Genomic DNA, 19757 nt, shown 5'->3' on the forward strand with positions numbered 1-19757 from the left:
AATGATCAGATATAGGGAAGGGTTGCTCCGTTGTCTGCGCATGCAACTGAGGCCCCACGTACCTTTAAACAAATTTTGTTTAATAAAAAGTAAAGGCACGCTTGTCATTTGAATTATATAGCACAGCGCAGAGACAATTCCGCGAAGAAACAAACGAAATAAGATAGAATGAAATATAATAATGATAAAGAAGAAGATGAAGAAGAAATTATTAAAGAAAAAGAAAAAAGAAGAAAAAAGAAGAAAAAAGGTCAGCGCTGTTTCTCCTGTCTTGGTCCAGTAGTATGGCTCCGTCATCAGTAATTTCAGTCACTGAGTTTAAAACTATTCATCTAAAAACAGACGGGCGCATTAGCCGAGTGGTTAAAGCGTTGGACTTTCAATCTTGAGGGTCTCGGGTTCGAATCTCGGTAACGGCGCCTGGTGGGTAAAGAGTGGAGATTTTTCCGATCTTCCAGGTCAACATATGTGCAGACCTGCTTGTGACTGACTGAATCCCCTTCGTGTACACTGGCACTCACACACAGACACACAGACACACACACACACACATATCTCAGAAGCCTAATAATAAGAGCCTGCCAGCCAGAAAAAAAACTGGGCGTGACTCCCTTTTTCACTTAATCATTTTCGTCAACTATTCACACAGCACAGTCATGCACCCACCCCTTTCTTACGTGAGCTCAAGCAAAGGGAGTACACCGAGCTGGACTTGACCCATGACAAACACCGACCACGCAAACCCCTTATGTCAACTGAATCAGTTACCACACCTCACCACTGTGCATTAACAACACCATACGTTCCAACCTGCCAGGCAAGTTCGTTACACATACAGGCAGAAAGTGGACCCCCTACCCATGTTTCTTTTAAAAAAAAAAAGAAAAAAAAAAAAAAGAAGAAAAAGCGCAAACAACTTACCTGAGAGAAAAGCTCAAACGTAAAACATGAACCCACATAATATTCGTTAAAAGAAATGTGGCAGCTAAGAAGAAAAAGTGGTTGTGTGCCTCTCTTTCGTGACACCAGCGACTTATTTTTACTCTGGACCGGTTCAGTGAAAGAATGGCAAAAGACTTGTGAGGCTTTTTCTTTTTCTTTTTTTTTCTTTTTTTCTCTCTCTCTCTTCTTTTTCTCTTAAGCCCGTGGTGTGACGAAACTGAGGAAGAGAGAGAGAGAGAGAGAGAGAACCTCCAAAACAGACTCAGCTGGACTGTCAAGACTGGACGAGGCAGAAAGTAGCCGAATGCACTTTGTGGTCAAAACACTGTCGGGCTGCATAGTATAGTAGTTTCTTTTTAATCAATAAAGAAAAAGAAACACGTAATTTTCGTTCAGTAAACAAAAGAACAGAAAGCAAACAACGTTCCTCGTCGACTGGTCCTGTCGATAGCTTTCTCGGTGTCAGTATTCGTTCAAAACCTTAGGTTTCGTCAAAGGGAGACCAGCAGCAGTTTTGTTTAGCGTCGTGTGTTGAGCATTGCACTTGGTTGAAAACTATGGCGATGTACAGCAAGAGAGACAGTGGTTACAAAGTGGGCATGCTTCTGTTCTGTGTGGGAGTGGTGGCCTTTGTGACCGGGTTCGCCACCCCTCACTGGGCCAAGTTCCAGTTCCGTATTTCGTCCAGACCGTCTTCGTTGCCATCCCCCTCCTCCTCGACCGCCAGGTCTCCGCAGCAGGACTGGACTGAAGTGGAGGGCCACACGGGGCTGTGGAAGTACTGTTTCAAGGTCGTGATTCAGCCTGGTGACCCCCAGTGTAACGATGTGTCCACGTCTAGTCCCGGTGAGAGACTGAGCCACTGTTTGATAATTAGTTTGTGTGGACTGGAACAAGAGCTCCGGAAATTCTTCCTCTTCTTCTTCGTACTATTGTTGTTGTCGGTGCTGTTGATGATGTCGTTGTCCTTCTCCTTCTTCTTCAGCATTCTTTCTTCTCTTCCTTTGATTGTTATGCTCAGTTGAATTCTTATGATTATCATCATCATGACTACCATGAACACCATTATCATCATCATCATTATTGTAAGTTTCATCATCATTATCACTATTTTGAAGAGTAACCGGACCTAGCCTGTTAGCGTTCTCCTTGAAGTGTTGTTCTTTTATTGTGATAAATCGACACTGAGATGCACACCGTCTACACTTTTACAGAAATAAAGGTACACGTACGCGAACGGGCGTTCATGAACATGCACTATAATTATTATTGTCTCTTACATATATACCAATGTTCTCTGTCTGTCTCTGCTCTGCTAGTAACTCTGTCTCGAACGCTCTACAGTAGATACAGTAGATGCGTGCATTTGTGTATTAAAAAAACAACCACAAACACTTATGCTAGCATGCACAAGACACAGACACAGACACGCGGCAGACACACACAGAGACACTTACACAGGTACAGACGGACAGACATATGCACGCATGCACACAGGCACACGCACACACATTCACACTTTCTTTCCACTGTACCCCGCTTCAGTTTTGTCCTACCACGTTAACCCCATGATGCTGCTGACAAATACGCCGGCTCGTCAGTGAAGGGTGTTATCTTACTGTGATACAACAGAGCAGACAGGTCAGGAAGTCGGTCACCATTCCTTATTTGGATGTCTTCCTTATATTACTTTTGTTCAGCAAAATCATTTAAACCACTTTAACGTACACAGAAATCAATACTTGCACTTTTGATTGATGGTGCATTGATCTCATTTCACCAAGCTTCAGCAGTTAAGGGGTTAAAGAGTACGTTTAGATATATGACTTGATGAATATATTGTTCTTTGAATACAGTTAAAATGGACGTTTCTCTTATTTCACAGCAAACTGCCAAATACTGGGGTAAACAAATGAACAACTGATTTCCGAAATGAATGTTTTTAGCGAACAGCGAGTGTCGAGTTTTGATCTTGTTATGTGTACAATACACGTGGTTTGAATGTGAAGCGAACACGAACTGTAAGCACAAGAAAAAGTCACAAGTAATCTAAGAATGCAGAATGGATAGATGACAATGATCACGATAAAACATTTTGAAATGATGGAAGTTCAAAAAGGAGATGCTGATTTGGTACTTCTGCGGTGGTCACACGGGTACTTTCTGATTGAAAAACAACGACAACAACTACAAAAAAACAAAAAACAAAACAAAAAACAAAACAAAACAAACAAACAACAACAACAACAACAACAACAACAAACAACAACAAAAAAACACCCAACTTTTATTGGATTTGAAGACAGCTATATTCTGTCTGTAAAATAATATGAAGATGCTATTTTACATTTTCTGCAGTTATGCAAGTTGAATGCATACATATTAATGTGTACATATAAGATACGATAAGATTCAACTTAATTGCCAAAAGACTCACAGAAATTAGACTTTTGGACGAGTACACGCAACATAAAACAGATAGAGAGCACTCAATTTTAAAACATCACCATTCAGGCTTACAATTTGCATGACAATAACTCAAATAATGTTAAAATTCATGTTGACAAGACAGGCTATTCAGACTGAAATATAAGAAAAGCGAACGTTCGTCATTTCCTGCGACACACCATCTCATCCTCTTCACTCACACATACGCACACGTCATTTTAATACAGCAGATGTGGTGCAGCGCATATGGATCAGTCCACACGCTTTGGCACCTCATTGAAACTGAAACTTTGACCACGAGGACACTTTTTCATTTTATTTATTCATTCATCTATTTATTTGTTTATTCTTTTTAGTCTTTTTGTTTCTTCTTCTTCTTCTCATAACCCCCCCCCCGCCCCCCAAAAAAAACAAACAAAAAAAAAAACAACAACAAAAAAACAAAACAAAAACAAACAAACAAACAAACCCAATAACTTTGATTGGATTCAAAAGCGCTCACCTTCAGCCTGTGAAATGACGACGAGATATTTATATAACTGCACGTGCTGCACGTGTACGTTGTATTTCAGGCTGGATGACAGCAGTCAAGGTGGTGGACTGTACGGCAGTGGGGGTGATGGGGCTGGCTCTGGCCTTCTTCTTCTGCACCAACTGTGTGGCGCGAAAAGCGGCCTTCACCCGACTTCTGGAGGTCGCCACGGGTCTCTCAGGTAGGAACTGGTGATGATGTTGAGTATGATGATGATGGTGATGATGTTGTTGATGATGATGATGATGATGATGATGAGCGGCCTTCACCCGACTTCTGGAGGTCGCCACGGGTCTCTCAGGTTGGAACTGGTGATGATGTTGACTATGATGATGGTGATGATGGTGTTGATGATGATGATGATGATGATGATGAGCGGCCTTCACCCGACTTCTGGAGGTCGCCACGAGTCTCTCAGGTAGGAACTGGTGATGATGGTGTTGATGATGATGACGATGAGCGGCCTTCACCCGACTTCTGGAGGTCGCCACGGGTCTCTCAGGTAGGAACTGGTGATGATGTTGACTATGATAATGGTGATGATGATAATGATGATGATGATGATGATGATGAAAAGCGGCCTTCACCCGACTTCTGGGGGTCGGCAAGGGTCTCTCGAGTAGGAACAGATGATAATGCTGACGATATAATAATGACGACGGCGACGACGACGATGATGATGATGATGATGATGAGCGGCTTTCACCCGACTTCTGGAGGTTGGCACGGGTCTCTCATGAAGGAACATATGATGATAAAAATGACGATGACGATGAAAACGAAGACGATCATGGCATTCATTTTTCATTTCATTTTTTTTTTCTCTTTGTGTGTTTTTGTTTTGTTTTACGAAATTTCTATGGCGCGGAGACTACAGAGAGCAACGCGCTTAACAATGACACTTAGAAGATTAAGAGATACATGTCGTATAAAACCAACTAAAACAAAGTAATGCTCAATATATCTGAAATACAAGGCCACGAGTTTATGATCGCGATGGCACTGACCAGTGATAATAATGACGACGGTGACGATAATAATTATAATGATGATCTCCGGTAAGAAGTGGTGGTGATGATATTGACTATGATAATGATGATGATGATGATGATAGTGATGATGATGATGATGATAATGATGCTGATGAAGATCGCGATTACGACGATGATCAGTGATAACGTTGTTACGGTGTTATTGAGTATAATGATCAGTAATGACGATACTGATGACGGCGATGATGATCCACTGTCGTACAAGACAGGCGACCACTAGTTATAGACAGGCATGAGCCAGCCACTGCGGTACGAAGATATCCGATTTTTTATTTAAAATTTTTTATTTAAGGACGATAGATTTGAAACAAGCTGATTTAAAAGCAACAAATCGATATAACCATTAACAACAACAACAGCCATTATCAGATTGATTTGTTGTTGTTGTTTTTGTTTTGTTTTTTTTTTTTTGGTTATCAATCGTTTCCGAAGTCGTGGAGAGATCCAGCCGTCGGAGAAAGTTAATCGTGTAATAGTTGAATGTAAGTGAATAATTAATTAATTAAGAAGAAGAAGAAGAAGAAGAGGGAGGTATGCATGGAATGAAGCGATAGCTTTTGCCTTACACAGTCTTTTTTCTTTTCTTCATTTCGGATGCAACGATAGTTTGAACGTGGAATCAACGGCTCGGCCAGTGCAAATGCTGACGCACATAAATTTTCTTTGTTTGGTCATTTCATTTTGGCAGACACAAGAAAGGAGTTAAAAACTATATCGTGAAAAAAAACAACAACAAAAAACACCCCCCCCCCCCACCTTCAACTTCCCTGTCCACGAAGGCTTCACACGTACTTTTGATACTGGGCCAAACCATAACAAAGACAAAAAGATAACAGTCTTTTTACCAAGTGTTAAACTGTGCACCAGCAGGTCGTGTGGATAGATTTAGACCGGTCACTATTGTCATAGCTGTCGACATACACTTCCTTCTTCTGACGGGTCACTTCTGCCCACATAGGTTTACCACCTTTAGTATTGTATTGTATTGTATTGTATTGTATTGTATTGTAATAATATATTTCTCTATGTGAAATTCGGGCTGCTCTTCCCAGGGATACAGCTACAGCGAGAGCACCTCCCATTAAAAAGAAAAGAGTTTTGCCTGCAAGTGTATTTGCTATCCTTATCAAGGTCGGTTTTTCTACAGAATTTTGCAAGGGACAACCTTTTCGTTGCCGTGGGTTCTTTTACGTGCGCTAAGATATGCTACATACAGGATCTCTGCTTATCTTCTCATTCGAATGACTAGCGTCCAGACCACTACTCTAGGTCTAGTGGAGGGGGCGAAGATACTGGAGAGTATGGGATTCGAACCAGTGCGCTCAGATTCTGTCGCTCACACAGGAGGACGCATTACCACTAGGCCGCCACTCCATTGTAGTCTTCGTTCCTTCTGATAAGAAGTCCTTGAGAACTCCAGTAAGAGAATGTGGTTGTAGTCTGAATGTATAATGCAACACATTTGGAACCTCAATTCCATGCGGTCTACGTAACACTCCAGCTTGAGTCCTAAACACACTTGCCTGTAATTCCATCATATCTAAATATATTAATTGTTTAATTAAATCTTTCATTACATGTCAAGTTCATGGGTTTTACGAACTCTAGGCCTGACTGCGCTGGTTTTAAGCGAAGGTCGGGCATCTGTTCCGTTAAAGAAATTATTTTGATGCAGATGTGGTGCAGCGTATAAGGATCAGTCCGCACGCTTTGAGAGCTCCTTCACGTTAAAACTGAAACTCCCAGTCTGTGTGTGTGTGTGTGTGTGTGTGTGTGTTACAATAATCGTGAAGTACATTAATAGTGTGAGAAGAGAAAGGAACGCAAGGATTTGCTTGTGTGTGTTTGTGTGTGTGCCCCCACACGCGCCTGTGTGTGTGGAAGAGAGAGAGAGATGGAGATGAAAACGTGGTGGAAGCGATATCGGGAATTAAATAAATAAAAATATAAAGTGCCACCTGGAAACAATGACAATGATTTTGATACAGGAATGATTGCTTTTTTTATGACGATGTTATTTACAGCTGTATTTTGAAGACGTGACAATCAGAAATGATAAGACCTACTTCTGTTAAAAGGTTTCTTCTGCGTTGATGTACGAATGTATGTTCTTTATGTTTGTTTTGTTTCTGTTTTTTATTTTCATATCTTTATGACCTGGAGACAGGTTTTGAAGACTGCACAATCAGACTGACTACATCAATAAGTTTTGAAGAAAAGTACAGTTAGGAACCTTGGCATGATTTTAAAATTTTATTCTAATTTTCTCTATTTGATTGTGTGTGTTTGATACAGGATTTAGGGACATTTTGAACGAGCTAACAACGAACATCTATAGTCACTGGGGACGTTGATGTTTTTTACTTTTATATTAATCATGAGATGTTTCTCTCGTTAGATTAACAACCTCCCTTTTTTGAAGCCCATTAAATAAATTTTCTTCAGTTACACTTCTGTTCATTTCAAATATTCGTCTTTGTTTACCCCCTTCATCCACTGTTTCTCCAAACTCACCATACATCCCTTTTACCCTCCATTTCATCATTATCATTTTCTAACAAAAAAATTGCATTCAAATGTGGTAATTAATACTTTCACTGTCTAGATATCTACAACCACCAGTACGTGCAACGGAATATGAAACATAATTCCTTCCCTAGCAGACATGGTTCTTAACAGATTAGTTAAAAAAAAAAAAGAAAAAAAAAAGAAAGAAAAAAAAAGGTCCTAAAAGACGTAAACAAAATGTTTCCGCACGTTCGCCAGGATTGATGGGGGTGGCAGGAGCTGCGGTGTACTTGTGGAAGAGCTTCACTGACGACATCACGGAGAACGTGCCGGCAGACCAGGACGTCTCTCTCTCCTGGTCATTCTTCCTCAACGCGGGTGGAAGCGTCATCGTCCTGCTGGCCACCTTTCTCATCGCCGTCTACAACAACCCAGTTAAAACAAGGCGAGCTCCCACTACCACCACCACCAACAACAGAGTCACAACGCCCACCGCTCCTTTCCCTTCTCTCGACAGGCGTGCTGCGGCTACGCATGCGCAAGGATATGCGCCTTCCGGTAGCAGCGCTTATGTTATCTCGGCAGCTATGAACGCGAGTGCTCCCCAGTTGTACCCGAGTCTGCCAGAGGAAGCAGATCATATTTAATGAGTAGTCTGCAGCCATGTCTGGCTGTGCTGTACAACTGTCACATCTTTCGTCTGTCCACAGCCCTGTGTCTTTCCCCATAACAAATAATTTGAAGGGTGGGGGTAATTTCCTATTGAATAAAGTATCCTAAATTCAGATACAGGTCCAAGTGTAGAGGTCACAGAAATGAGATGGTTCTGAAAACACCTCGACATCTCCTACAGAGATCACATTACCAATTAAGATGTGAAAAACAAGCATAACTGATGTGGGCACATGTTGATATGCGATAACCAGATGGGCACATTAAGATTTAGGCCCGCCTCACGATCAGCGGACTTTCCGACCAAGACAAAGCACCGTACAAGGAAAGAGGAGAGTGACGGAAATAAGAGCTGTGAGGACAATATTCCAGATTGTATAGGGCTGATAGTGAGTGAAGCTCTGAGATAGTCAAGGAGCAGATAGAGAGAACTCAGCTGCCATGTCATCTGCGGTGCCAACATTCGCGAGACTATGGGATAGAAGTTCAGAAGCCTATTCAAACGAAACGTTTTGTGCATTTTGTAATGCAGACATGTGATTGACATGTTTGCATGTAATCCAACCCTCTCAACGATATGAAAGGACCCATATCATGAAGCTATCACTAAGAACGTAAAGATCGGATGTCTGGGTGGCATAGACTAAATCAATGTGACATTGTAGACAATTTTGTGGACCTGGCAGATGGCTGCATATTAGTGTAGCGATTGTCAATGTGCCAAAATTAAGCACAATAACCCTCAAACCACAGAAATTGGGTCACAACATCTATGAATGGTAAAATCGTTTTGTCAATGAATGTCCATGAATTTAGGATAATAAAATAGGAAATTACCACCAAATGGACGAAATTCCATCTGTCCACCAACAAAGGAATGAAACTGTATATGTCATAATTTGTTACTTGGGTTAGGGTTTTTTGTCTTTTATTTTTTCACTATTGCTACTGATCCGTACCATAAGCATTTATGGTAATTCCTTTTTTCTGATCATGGACACATAGCAAGTGTTCATAACAATCAACTAATCAATAGATGTCATTTGGAATAGCAAAACAATGATTTTCTTCACTGCTGCAAGTCCAAATGAAAAACTTTGAAAATGTATCGTGTTAGTGTGAAGGTACCTTTGAATTAGACCAGCAGAACATCAGAAACATAAGTTCATGTGCATTTAAGATAATATCACCTACTCTTAAAGTCTTTAATATTATAGAGTTCTACTTTCCTCCCCAGTACAGCAATGCATATCACTTGAATCAGTAAATATTAACAATGAGACCAGTTTCCAATTCACAAATTGCTTTGGAGCAGACAGGGTTAGGGAAAAAAGTTATTTGGAAGCAAAATAAATTCCAATATGTTCAGCCTCCCTTCTGGTTTCTTTTACTGATGCTTGTGTAGTGCCTATCTTGGTACAAAGACCAAGCTCCAAGCATTTTGCAGTCAATTGCACAACAAGCTGTCTACCTGGGTAGAACCGACTGAGTGCTGCCATTAGGCACTCATTTCCTGTGTCAGTCAGGTAGGTGCACACCCCCCCACGTATATTAGTATTCGCATTAGGTAGAATAAGTTCTTCCTCCACAGAGACAAGAGGAACAGACAAGGGAGGAACACCACTAGAACTGAAAAACAACACTGAACAACTGGCAAATGACAAGTGAAAGATGCTGTGAGGACTGGAGAGATATAAAATATGATCAACTTAGTGTGGTAAACGATCAAATTCGTACACTGACTACACCCATTTTCCCACATCACATGGAAGGGGAGACCAACAAATCCATTTTAGCACGATGATGCACTACAACAGCCTGTGAAAATATAGAAGGTGAAAGATTTCTGAAAGGTGAATTTGGTAATCAAAGGGGAAAAACCTGCAGCTATCTTTGATAATATACGCTATCTTTTAAAACTTTTTAAGATAAAAGTCTTTCATTGTTGATGCGGGTATACATATGCTGTTGTTTAACCAGTCAGTCATGTGTTTACACTCACTGTAGGGTTATTTTGCATTTCTTTCTGCCACTTGATCAGAGCTGTTTTTTTCTTCTTCAAAATAGCTGGTTACACAATTTAGATTAAGACAACTATTGAACCTTGGTCTGTGTGTGTGTGTGTGTGTGTGTGTGTGTGTGTTTGAAAGCATACATTCAAGAGTCAGATAAATCCCTTGACTGCTGCTGACAAGTACGCTCATCAGTGAAGGGCTGTTGATTCACCGACATAAGACACAGCCAGGTCACGAGTCACCATACCGTATCCTAGCTTCTTCCTCTTGGGATTGCATTACTTTTTAACAGTAAAATCAAATCCACCATTAATATGTACTCAAAGAATAGTAACTGCCTTTCATTCCAATGATTGCGACATCGATTTAATTTCAGAAAGGTCCAGAGGACAAGGGGGTTAACACTGTTCAAGAAATCTTCATGATGTGCGCTATGCCATGCTCCAGATATAGACTTTTTTTTTTACTGACTCGTAATTGCAAAAGCTTTTCTCTTTTGGGAATTTCATCAAGAGGGTATGCCTTGAAAAATTTGGGTACACATGTATAAACTAAAACATCATAATCTAAGTGCACTCATAATCAGCCACTCAGGAAAACAAACAGAAACCAGTCAAATATTGTTAACCGCAATTCATTTCATTTCTCAAAATTACTGGTCAGTCCACACACACAGGCACTGAAAACTGACATCACAAAGAGAAACACAACAAAGATGAACATTACCATGGGAGCAATCATATTCATTTTAACAGATACATTTTATTTAAAAGAAGAAAAAAAAACCAAACCAACCAACAACCAATAAAACCTGACACCAACAAAGCAAATATAATGTCTTTTATAACAAAAACACTAAATACCAGAGCCAAAGAAGAAACCTGATAAATCCATTAAGAGAAAAATGATGAACACAGAAACTGATCTCCAAGATGTATTGTTTAACATTAGTCCTTTTCTTTATGTCCTTATGATTACATTGTTCTTTCAATGCAAACAATGTTCTAAACAGGAATTTGAAAAAGCCAACTGAAGCAAACATGTCATGGGAAAAGTAAGTACTGACATGATTCCCATAGATGTGACCAAACAAAAATCCACATTTTTTTTTTTTTACAGACCTTTTAGAGACCAGACTGAAATCTTTTAAAACCAAACTCAAAGACAAACTGAGCTTAAGATTTGTCTGCTACACTGTTGATAAACCAGACTGCTGTAAATCCAAGAATCAATGTTCAATTTTCACCACTATTCATTTTCATTTCTTTGTTTATCCAATGCATTAACCTCTTTCTGGACTGAACTGATCAAGTTTTTAAATTAAAATATTTCTTTTAAATTCAAAGACTTATGCAAGACCCTGATGTGTAAACCGTATTTACTTTTCATCACTTTATTTATTTATTTTTTTATCACTTCATTGTTAAGTTCTTTGTTAATCAAATACATTAACCTCTTTGTCAATCAGATATATTAACCTCTTTGTTGACTTGAACTGAAAAAAAAAAAAAAAAAAATCAAGACTTTTCCAGACGCTGATGTAAAAAAACTTGCTTTCCCAAGATACTTCTAGCCCTGGAAATGTTTCTTTCTTTTTTTCAAAGACTTTTTGAGACTTCCAAGACTCCAACCCTACACTGTTTTTTACGCAATATTCATGCTGATCTCACATCTGCCTGAAGTTAGTTCTTGAGTATAAAGAGTGGACATAATCAATTTTTGGTACAGAGTAATCTTATAAACAATAATTATTGTTCTTTTAATTAAGAATAAAAGAAAAACATCATCCGAGAAAGAAAAAAAACATCTTGAGCAGCTGAATCTGTGTTTCATCTCATAAACACTGTCACATTCATCTTAACATTCACACATCAACACAATTCATTGCATCACACCGTGGTCTGTGAGGCTACACACAATTCCACCTGTACATGTATACCATGTGGAGCATGAATTATACAGTGAACACATACTGCAACTGACGGAACAGTAACAATCACCACATACCATGCTGTTCCTTATATCCCAATATGCCTCATACACCCCACACCTCCAAGTAACCCTTGTACATCACTTACTCCTCACACATACTCTCTTCTAACAGAAACTGTTCATTCTCTCCCTACTTCTAGCCCCTACGATCCATTTCAAACATTTCTAATTCTATGCCCCCTTTTCTTGAGTCAGATCTGATTGTCAACCAATGCCTAACTAAAACATCCCACAGTTCTTGGAATGGATAACACCAGTGCACATTTGTTACTCATTCACACACCACAGGATTTTCTTTCCTCTTCTTTTATATTCAATTCTTTAACTTTTCCAAACCTTCTCTGCCATCATAATTTTTTGTTTCTTCTGCAATCAAGCACTGTTCATATATGTGCTTCCAAAGGCTAAGACAACATTTTTAAATTTGCTGAACTGTCAAAATCACAAAATTATCACAACTTCCAAGACACTGCTCAAAATTAAAATCCAGAAACTCACCTTGACAGCATGAACCCTTTGTGTGGTACATAATGTAACATCTTTCTAAATTACACATTCAGTCTATGCCCTGTCTCCTCCCACTTTCTCCAAAAAGACCCAATGCCATGTATCTCATTTTTCAGCAGCCTGTGTACACACATCACCAATTCCTTTCATATTTCCCCGAACAGCACTTGGCTGTACACATCATTCTGAGCACAACATGAATCACATTTTGCTGATTTCAGATCAAGCTCCCTATCTGCAGAATTTGATGACCAGCAGTTGTTTGAACCATATCAGACACATCTCATGTGTTCATCAGCAAATATTCTGATGAGAGTTACTGAGTCACACACATCAGGTTTTCATCAACCTGAAAGTCTTTCAACCCACATTCATACACATACACATGGCAGAATGTCAAAAAGTAAAATTCTAGCTGCATTCTTGTTATGCACTCTTCTTTCTCTTCTTTTTGGGCTTGGCCTCTTCAGGTTCAGAATCTGAAGATGATGACGATGATGAGGAAGATGAAGAGGAAGAACTATCTGATTCGCTGTCTGACGAGTCTGAAGAGGAGGAGGAGGAGGAGGAAGAAGAGGATGATGAGGAAGAAGAACTGCTGCTGCTACTGCTGCTGTCGCTGTCTGATTCTGAGTCTGAGGAACTGCTGTCGCTGCTATCACTGGATGTTTCCCCATCAGACCTGTAACATACAATCCAACTGTTCAACACTGATTTCATCTTTAACTCCACAATACACTCTGTACCCCATCAAAAGAGTTTTTGCAGACCAGTCCTACATCCGCTGAGTGGACTGTCAAAGCCAGATTTCATAGCCAAAACGCAAACATCATCATCAAAAACAAGCTCAATCCCCTTGAAAATACCGATGAAAAACACACACCCTATAGCTTACAAACTGAAATCACTGAGTGAGAATACAACTGACAGAGAATGAAAAACTATATATGCCAACTGTAGTACAGAAATTTGCATTCTTGGTCCAAGGGATGCAACTGAGCATTACTGATGAGTCCGTTCCCATGTGCTTTCACTGTGGCACTGTATCAGGCATGAAGTTAACATACCAGGAAAAATATTAAAAAAGTGAAAAAGGGGGTTAAAACCAGGCTGAAATGCAATGCTCGAAATTTGTAAAGATAATACAGAAGCATACGCTGCTTAACTAAAACATATACACCGAACAAAATCCTGAAAAAAAACCCCACCAACTGCTGTGCAACCCTCATCACATATATAAGTTTCAACATATCTGTACAGTGAACTTACGATTTCTTTTTCTGCTTCTTCTTGTCCAGAACAGTGCTGATCTTGGCTCTGGAAGAACAAATCAATTGATCATTCAGAGATGGCAATGGCACATGTTTTATTTAAGGGTTTAATTATGCATGGCACTGTGTGTGAAATAAGAGTTCAGTTTACTGAACAAATACAGACTGACAGTAATGGCATGCATACCTGAAGAAGAGAGAAGGACAGAGAGAGAGAGTATCAGTATCAGTAGCTCAAGGAGGCATCACTGCATTCGGACAAATCCATATACGCTACACCACATCTGCCAAGCAGATGCCTGACCAGCAGCATAACCCAACGCGCTTAGAGAGAGAGAGAGAGAGAGAGAGAGACAGAGACAGAGAGAATGCAGCACATATTTAAGATGCAAAATATTTGCCTCAGATATTTTAAGTGACAGCCAAAATGGTTCAATAGTTACAGCACTGGACTTTTCTGAATCCCAATTATGGCACCTGGTGGGCTGAGTGGCATCTGTTATGATCTCCCAAGTCAATAGATGCTAGACCTGCTGGTGCCCGAACCCTTAGCGTGGGTAGCATACCAATGAGAAAATAAAAATGTACACGTTAAATATCCTGCAATCCATGCCAGCATTTTGTGGATTATGGAAACAAGTACATACAGTGATACACAGCATGCACACCCCAAAAAATGGTGTATGTATGGCTTCCTACATAGCGGGGTAAAAATATGCATGTAAAGGCTTACTTGTACATGCATACCACTGTACTGCGAGTTGCAACCCACAAATGTAGAAGAAGAAGAAATAAGTCAACATATGAGAATTCAAACTATCGTGTATGCATGCACTTGCCATAATACACAGCGTCCTTGCTGGAAGTATATACAAGCATATTCACTGACAAGTGACACAAACACCACTCTACACTCTTCAGCTACTCACACAAGCTGCAGCTTCTTCTCCTCCTCATCTTCCTTCATGCGTTTGACCATTTCCTTGGTGCGGGAGGGGCGGTACACGTACTTGCGCTTGCCTGTGCACTGGTAGGTGAAGTGTCCCTTTTCCAGGCACTTCTGGCACCGGTAATTATCGCTGTTCTCCTCTCTGAAAATACAATGAACCCCAATTTAAAACGGTGTCTTCTTTTGTTTGCCAAGAAAGAGACTTTAACACATACTAGTCACACAGTAACCGGACTGGGACTCTACAGTGAAATTCAAACTCCACAAATAGGGTGACAATGAAATTGTTTAACTTTGCAACATCTGGCTTAAAAAAACAACAACAAAACAAAAAAAAAAAAAAACAACAAAAACCCCACCAAACTTCTTAATACTATAAAAACATATTAATTCAAAAGGGCTGTGTGCTGCAACTACAAAAGGCATGGCTGAGAATAGTAATAAACTAATAATTATGTTTTTATTGGTCACTTGATAAACTAATGATGATTAAATGGATGACATATTAAAAATGTTATCTTTTCAATGAGTATTTTTACTTGTACAGTCTTATCCTAACCCATTCAGTGCCAGCTACATGCCAAAAAAGTACTCTACCCTTGCCAGGGAATTTTGAAGAATCAGAAGTAATACTAATACAGTAATAGATTAAAAAAAGAATCCCAGCACAAAAGCTACAGGAGATACTATGCATTTTTTGTGAAGAAAAATGAATGAGGATTCTGAATCTGTAGTAATTTTCCTAATCATTTTGATTACAGATAAAATATACAGGCATCTCAAAGTAAAGATGATAATTTTTGTGTGACAAAAACGTCTGTTTCTGCCACCATTGAATGACATTAATCCAAAACGAAAACAAACAGAATACAGCTGGAAATGGCATCCTTGTTGCTGGTTTATACCAGCAAATGAAAATAAAACAGATGATACGTTTGTGGTGACAACCACAACTGCAGACATGCAAATGAATAATTTTCTTGACAATGACAAACACGAGTTCTATCAATGTAAAGGGTCAATCATATCCTCAGAAACTGCACAGTCAAGCTTTGTAACACCAAAGAACTTTCACTACGGAGGGAGAAGCTCTTTAATGTCACTCACTCTCTCCATGCAGCAAGTGTGCCTACAAAACTCATCGGCTGTGCATACCAAACTGCTTTCTCTCAGTCTTGTCTTTTGATCGGTGACAAAATATGTCAAAAAAAACCAAAAAAAAACAACAACAAAAAAAACAAAAAACAACAACAACAACAAAAAAAAAAACAAACAAAAACCCAATGTTTTTCCAGTCTTTTGCACTTTCAAACTGGGGTGTCAATAAAAATTGTGGATTGTTGGTTGTTGTTCAAACAGCGACAGTGACAACATTTCCCTGACAACCACAGCAACTCCTCCCTCCCAATCCTTCTGCCATGGCCTAGGACCTATTGTCTTACAGTTACACTACTTCTTTCCCTCTCCTCCCTGCAAACTACACCACATACCCATCCATTTCTGCATATGTCACCATCTCTATCATTATACCTGTCTATTATCATTTGCATAGCCTGCAAAGTTGTGTAAATCTGGTGACTGAGACCACTGTCTTTACAAGATGGTTTTAATGTCTTTTTTTCCGCATATTACTTTTTATTAGACAAACTCCCTGTCCATGTCCGCTTCACGTGCTCCTGTCAGCAAATCACTGTTGAGAAGAAAGGGGTCTTCCACTAGATGTATGGTTATCTAACAAGTATTTTTTATAATCCAGACATAAACTGTTCTGAGTATGTTTTATGGGGAAAAAAAAAAAAAAAAAATGGAATGCATGTCTGACATCCGTGGAGGTCTAATACTGTAATAGGTATTATGGCAACTTTTAGTTCATGACATCAGCTGATGTTTATTGCCATTGAATGGGTTTAATATTTTAAATCTAATCATTTCTCTTTCTTTACAAAAAACAAAGACTGAAACAAAGATACAAAGATAAAAAAAAAAAAGCAAAAACATAAAAAAAACCCAGAACTATTCGAAGTATTCAGTTTCACATTCTTTCCATTCAATATGACAAAACAAACAAAAAAAAATCTGTGTGGATAACAATACAAAATATATGAAATCAAATTATGGTTTCAGTTCTAATATGGCGTCAAAATGTTCATACTTTCATTTCAATCCTTGTACACTGCACCATATCAGCTTATTATCAAATGTTAAAAACGAAAAGACTTCAAATGTTGTCAGAAAAGAAAAGACTTAATTACTAAAACCTGAACATTGCCTCCAGAAGACAAAAGATAATATCATATCAATGATGAATATCTAGTAGTAGTAGTAGTAGTATAGGGACTGGCAAGTCATATGCCTAGACCTCTCGGCCTTTTTCATGTCCCCATTGAATCTTGAGCCTTTACTTCTTCCATTTTATTTTATTTATTTATTTTCTTCTTTTGTTTGTTGTTGTTGGGAGGAGTACGCAAGTACATTAGATAAATTAGAATAAATGCTTGATCCTGACCGCGAACCTCCACTCATCGTTTTCGGTTACTCACTTACCGTCATCCATATTGTGACATACAATGCACAATAAAAATTCAAAATACTAATAATACGAGGAAATATAATCTTGTTGACAAAGCTTCAACTTGGTCAAGCTACATCTATCTGTTACAAGGTAATGTCTGTTTATGTCAGAAGCAGTATGAACATTTGGTTCCATGGCAAAATGATAAAAATGAAGGAATTTTTCAAACAAAACGTTTGTGGTACGTAGTCGAACGTGCACAACGATGTTGCGTCGTCTGACTAGTCCCTGGGAATAAATCTGACACTTATTGGACAAGTTTCGACACTGAAATGAAACACCAGCAACACCTACACTCTGAAACCATAGAAAAGTTCAACATTTAAAATAAATTACTTACTTGTTCATTCTTCGCAGCTGGGATGGTTGAACTGACGCAGGTGGGTTCGCCATTTTGTTCGTGAAGAGAGAGCACTTCGATTTTCCGTAGTCCACTGTAGAGAGAATTCGCCTCCCTTTGCGAGCAGTTTTTGAAATGAAGGTCTCTTTGATGAGCAAGAAAAAATAGCAAAAAAAACCCCTCTAATGCTGACTCAAGAAAATCGGGTTTCTTTGTGTGTGTGCGATCAGCAACGTAGTTTCTCTCAAGTCAGACTGGTCTCTCGCACATCGAACGCTGGCAAGTCAACCACGACAAAGACCATACTCCAATGAGCGAGTTTTGTGCAGTTTAAGAAATCACATGACCAAACCGGATATAGCACGTGACCTATCGAGCTCTCACTGAAAAACTAAACAAAGTAAAATAAAACAAAACGACACAAAATATGTATACATGAGACAAGAAATTCCAAATAAGAAATGTTTGAAATACTTGTCCCGTGTCGTTTTCTTGCATCTGTATTCTAGATTGTTCTGCAGATAAATACATGTACAAAACTCTCTCTGTCTGTCTGTCTCTCCGAGGCTCTCTCTCTCTCTCTCTCTCTCTCTCTTTTGTGTCGTCAGTCCCCGGCCACTGATGGACTGACTCTACGACTGTCCGTGGTGTGTCTCACTGTGATATCGTGAAGTGGAGTTTAACGACCTGTTGGCACATACACCCTTAGGATCAAGTTGGAGTCACTGAGATATATATACACTCGCTGTATATATGTCTATACCGGCCGGGCCGGGTGTGTCCCCACACAGTGAATCAGTAGAAATGTACACTCTCGGTAAATTTAAAACAGGAAACGAGAGACAGGAAACAAGCGCCCCGGGCACTCCACCGCCCACAAAAACAGAGGGGAAAAAGGACTCAAGATCGACCATTATTAATAAAGGTCCTCAGGGCAATGGAAACTAATGGGCACTGATTTTCACCACCGCCGGACGGGAATAACTGACAGCCGGAAAAGCGGCGTGATTTCAATGCGGAGGGAGAATAGTTAAGGCTATGGAAAAAAAATATCTTTATTTGATTGAAGATGACCGCGAGAGAAAGATATGAAATGAAATGGTTCTGAGCTTTCACCGAGTGTGGATATATGTCAATGTTAAAGGTTTAAAGTCCCATCAGTAGTTTTTACGACTGACCGCAGGGCCGGCAGCGATTTCATCATCAATATCCACTGTGTCAGCAAAGGGCTCGGCCCAATCGTCTCCTTCGGCCGTTCATTTCCAACCTTCCCCAGCCCAAGTCAGGTACCCAATCAGACAATCTGGACTAGACACGGAGTTAGATGTTTTAAAGTCCGTGGGTTGGAGTGCGGAAAATCAGAGCAAAACGCCTTTCCGACGGAAGGACACAACGCCGGCATGCGGCCGGCCGAAACGGGCGATCAAACCCTGACCACTGGATCAGAACCGCTTCTGCCACGGCGACCCCATGTCATGACAAAGCTGGAAAAGGGAAAAGGTCGCCTGATGCTGCGAAAGGCGTCAGACTCAACGCGATCACTTGGACTGATATGTTTACATGTCTATGAAGGTGACTGTGATTAACGAGAAGTAACTCGTGTCAGCCATGGCAATTTCTCAAGAGGAGTTATTTCCCTTATTTTTATTTTTCATTTTATTCAATTTAGAATAACAGGGGGGGGGGGAGGGAGACTTCCACTTTTTCTGGCTGTAATTAATCTTTCTTCGATTTCACGTTCTTGTGCCAAGAGACAAATTTTAGTAAATTTTCTGGTTGTAAAGTTGCATATCTTAACAGCCGCCATTTTCATTTAAAACCCAATGTAAAAAGGATTAAAAAAAAGAAGAAGAAGAAGAAGAAAAAGAAAGAAAAAAAAAGAAATATGATTTCATTATGGTACTGTATTCAAACCTTTTTTATTTTTTAGAATTCTGTTTGTTTATTAAATTTCTTG

At 39.6% G+C, this 19757-nt stretch overlaps 2 protein-coding genes across 2 annotated transcripts; one reads left to right on the top strand and one right to left on the bottom strand.

Annotated features, from left to right (window-relative positions):
- The first annotated feature begins 1499 nt into the window (after positions 1-1499).
- LOC143298601 (uncharacterized) lies at positions 1500-8129 on the top strand. Its single transcript, XM_076611483.1, has 3 exons — positions 1500-1788; positions 3963-4103; positions 7741-8129. Exons 1-3 carry the CDS (start codon positions 1500-1502, stop codon positions 8127-8129), a joined length of 819 nt encoding a protein of 272 aa, XP_076467598.1.
- Positions 8130-10787: 2658 nt separating this feature from the next.
- Positions 10788-18120, bottom strand: LOC143298961 (uncharacterized). The gene is made up of 4 exons (XM_076612014.1): positions 17801-18120; positions 14869-15030; positions 13938-13985; positions 10788-13350 (listed from the first exon to the last, which is right to left on the bottom strand). The coding sequence occupies exons 1-4, from the start codon at positions 17851-17853 to the stop codon at positions 13095-13097; spliced, it is 519 nt and encodes a 172-aa protein (XP_076468129.1). The 5' UTR covers positions 17854-18120; the 3' UTR covers positions 10788-13094.
- Between the last annotated feature and the right edge of the window lie 1637 nt (positions 18121-19757).

This window comes from Babylonia areolata, chromosome 24, assembly GCF_041734735.1.
Source record: "Babylonia areolata isolate BAREFJ2019XMU chromosome 24, ASM4173473v1, whole genome shotgun sequence".
Classification (NCBI taxonomy): domain Eukaryota; kingdom Metazoa; phylum Mollusca; class Gastropoda; order Neogastropoda; family Buccinidae; genus Babylonia; species Babylonia areolata.